The sequence below is a fragment of the Penaeus monodon genome, chromosome 6 (assembly GCF_015228065.2).
Source record: "Penaeus monodon isolate SGIC_2016 chromosome 6, NSTDA_Pmon_1, whole genome shotgun sequence".
Taxonomy (NCBI): domain Eukaryota; kingdom Metazoa; phylum Arthropoda; class Malacostraca; order Decapoda; family Penaeidae; genus Penaeus; species Penaeus monodon.
The window spans coordinates 8,853,577-8,856,076 of NC_051391.1; the positions used below are offsets into that span (position 1 = coordinate 8,853,577).

The 2,500-nt window shown below is 33.8% G+C and overlaps 1 protein-coding gene across 1 annotated transcript in view; it reads left to right on the forward strand.

Moving 5' to 3' along the window:
- Positions 1–2,316, forward strand: part of LOC119573852 (integrin alpha-8-like) — a 13,575-nt gene extending 11,259 nt beyond the window's left edge. The window contains exons 12-15 of the mRNA XM_037920956.1: positions 1–33; positions 236–417; positions 1,207–1,346; positions 2,218–2,316. The exon at positions 1–33 is cut by the window's left edge and continues 113 nt beyond it. Coding sequence (XP_037776884.1) covers positions 1–33; positions 236–417; positions 1,207–1,346; positions 2,218–2,316 — 454 coding nt within the window. The remainder of the gene's footprint in view (positions 34–235; positions 418–1,206; positions 1,347–2,217) is intronic.
- Positions 2,317–2,500: the final 184 nt, after the last annotated feature.

The window sequence follows — 2,500 nt, forward strand, 5'->3', positions numbered from 1 at the left end:
AGTCTTCAATTCGGATAAGGTTTTAGTGTTCAGGTAAGTGTCAGAGAAACAAATGTTCATATCGCTTTTTATTTCGTATTCACTACTAGGTATCTTCTCTTCCGAATTAGGGCAGTGAGTTTGGAAATATTTCATCTTGATTTGCTGAATTAAATGTTTATTAGATAAAAAAGAAAGCCTTACACATCTGCAAATGAAAGGCCGACTAATTGCAGTCGAAATTATTAATTTATAGGACGAAAGAAGTAATTACGGTGGAATGGAACGTGACTTTCGATGGGAGAATGGACCTTACGGTCGAGAACTGCTTCTACACGGGTCCGGGTATGACACCAGGAAAATATCCTTGTGTTGGGATGGAGACCTGTTTCCTTTATCGGGCCATGAACGCCAAGACGAAGACGAAGCAGACTTTGGGTGAGTTAGGCCGTAATCAATGCTAGTGTAGATTGCAATGAAAGAAAGTGGGTCAGTTTATGTGAACATTGTATGTAAATACATATGTATGTATGTATGTACGAATGTATGTTTTTTTTCTCGGTAGGTTCAATGTTTGAGCCGCCGTGGTCACAGCATGATACTTAATTGTAGTTTTCATGTTGTGATGATATTAGAGTGAATACGTAGTAGGGTCCCCAGTTCCTTTCCACGGAGAGTGCCGGTGTTCCCTTTTAGGTAATCATTCTCTCTATTTATCCGGGCTTGGGGCCAGCACTGATTTGGGCTGGCTTGACCCAATGTATGTATGTATATGTATATGTGTGTGTATATATATAAACACGCACACGCACATACGCAGACGCAGACGCAGACGCAGACGCAGACGCAGACGCAGACGCAGACGCAGACGCGACGCAGACGCAGACGCACACATACACATACACATACACACACACACACACACACACACACACACACACACACACACACACACACACACACACACACACACACACACACACACACACACATGCGCGCGCATATATGCATGTATGTATATATATGCATTTATGTAACTGTTATGGTGGTCTGTGTGTGGTATATGTGTATTGATTTCTGTATCCATTTCTATCTGTTTGTCTATCCATATACGTACCTATATCGAATGTGAAATAATTTAATTTTCCTGTCCTGAAACGCCATTCAGTTTTAAACCAAGAAACCCATAACTGTTGTCATTGCTTTTGAACCCTTTTTCCCACGCAGAGTTTACCATAAAATTAGAAGCAGATATTAAGCAGCAGGAGAAGCGACTGTTCTTTAGTAACGGCCTCTCGGAGACGAATCTGACGTTTAGCCAAGAGAAGGACAGTTGGTCGTGTCGGGAGGAAAGTGTGTTGGCCAAGGTAGGTGACGAAACAAGCCAATTCTGTGATGCATATATATATATATATATATATATATATATATATATATATATATATATATATATATATATATATATATATATATATATATATATTTTTTTTTTTTTTTTTTTTTTTTTTTTTTTTTTATTTTTTTTTTTTTTTTTTTTTTTTTTTACGGTAGGTTCATGTTTGAGCCGCCGTGGTCACAGCATGATACTTAATTTAGTATATATATATATATATATATATATATATATATATATATATATATATATATATATATATATATTATAATGTGTGGTGTGTGTGTGTGTGTGTGTGTGTGTGGTGTAGTGTGTGTGTGTGATGTGTGTGTGTTGTGTGTGTGTGTGTTGTTGTTTGTTGTTTTATATTTTATATTATATATATATAATATATACATAATATATATATTATCATGTATTATGATATTTATATATATGTATTATATATATATATATTCTATATATATATATATATGTATGGTATGATTATATATATATCTATATTTATTATATATATATGATATATCTATCTGTAATAGTATATATATTATTATATATATATATATATATATATATATATATATATAATACATGCACACATACTTACATATATGTATCTGTTTGTGTATCTGTATATATATCTATATCTATATCCATATATCTATATATATATCACATATATGTGTGCGTGTGTGTCTGCGCGCGCGTGCGAGCGTGTGTTTGTTTATGTATGATTATGCCTTTGTGAAAGTATATGCACGCATGTTTGCACAGATAAACCTAAGCTTCAGTCTGAAAAGCGATAACAGACCTTGTAACATACACTTCCAACTTCCCGTTAACAGAAGGACATCAAGGAGCTAATCCAACGCTTTGTTATACGAGCTGAAGTTGCTATGAAGAAAGAAGCATCTCAGGCAGTATGTATACATCTGCATTTGTAATTTAAAAAAGGAGAAAGAAAGAAAGAAAGGAAAAATTGGCCAAAAATTAGTGTACCAGTATTACAAGGGTATTTTATATTCTGAAAAGAATCCATGTTTATTAATCTTCTGAAATTAGCAAGTCATTAAGCATAGTTGAAAATACAGCAAATTAAAGGTTTATAATTCGATTAAGAGCCTATTG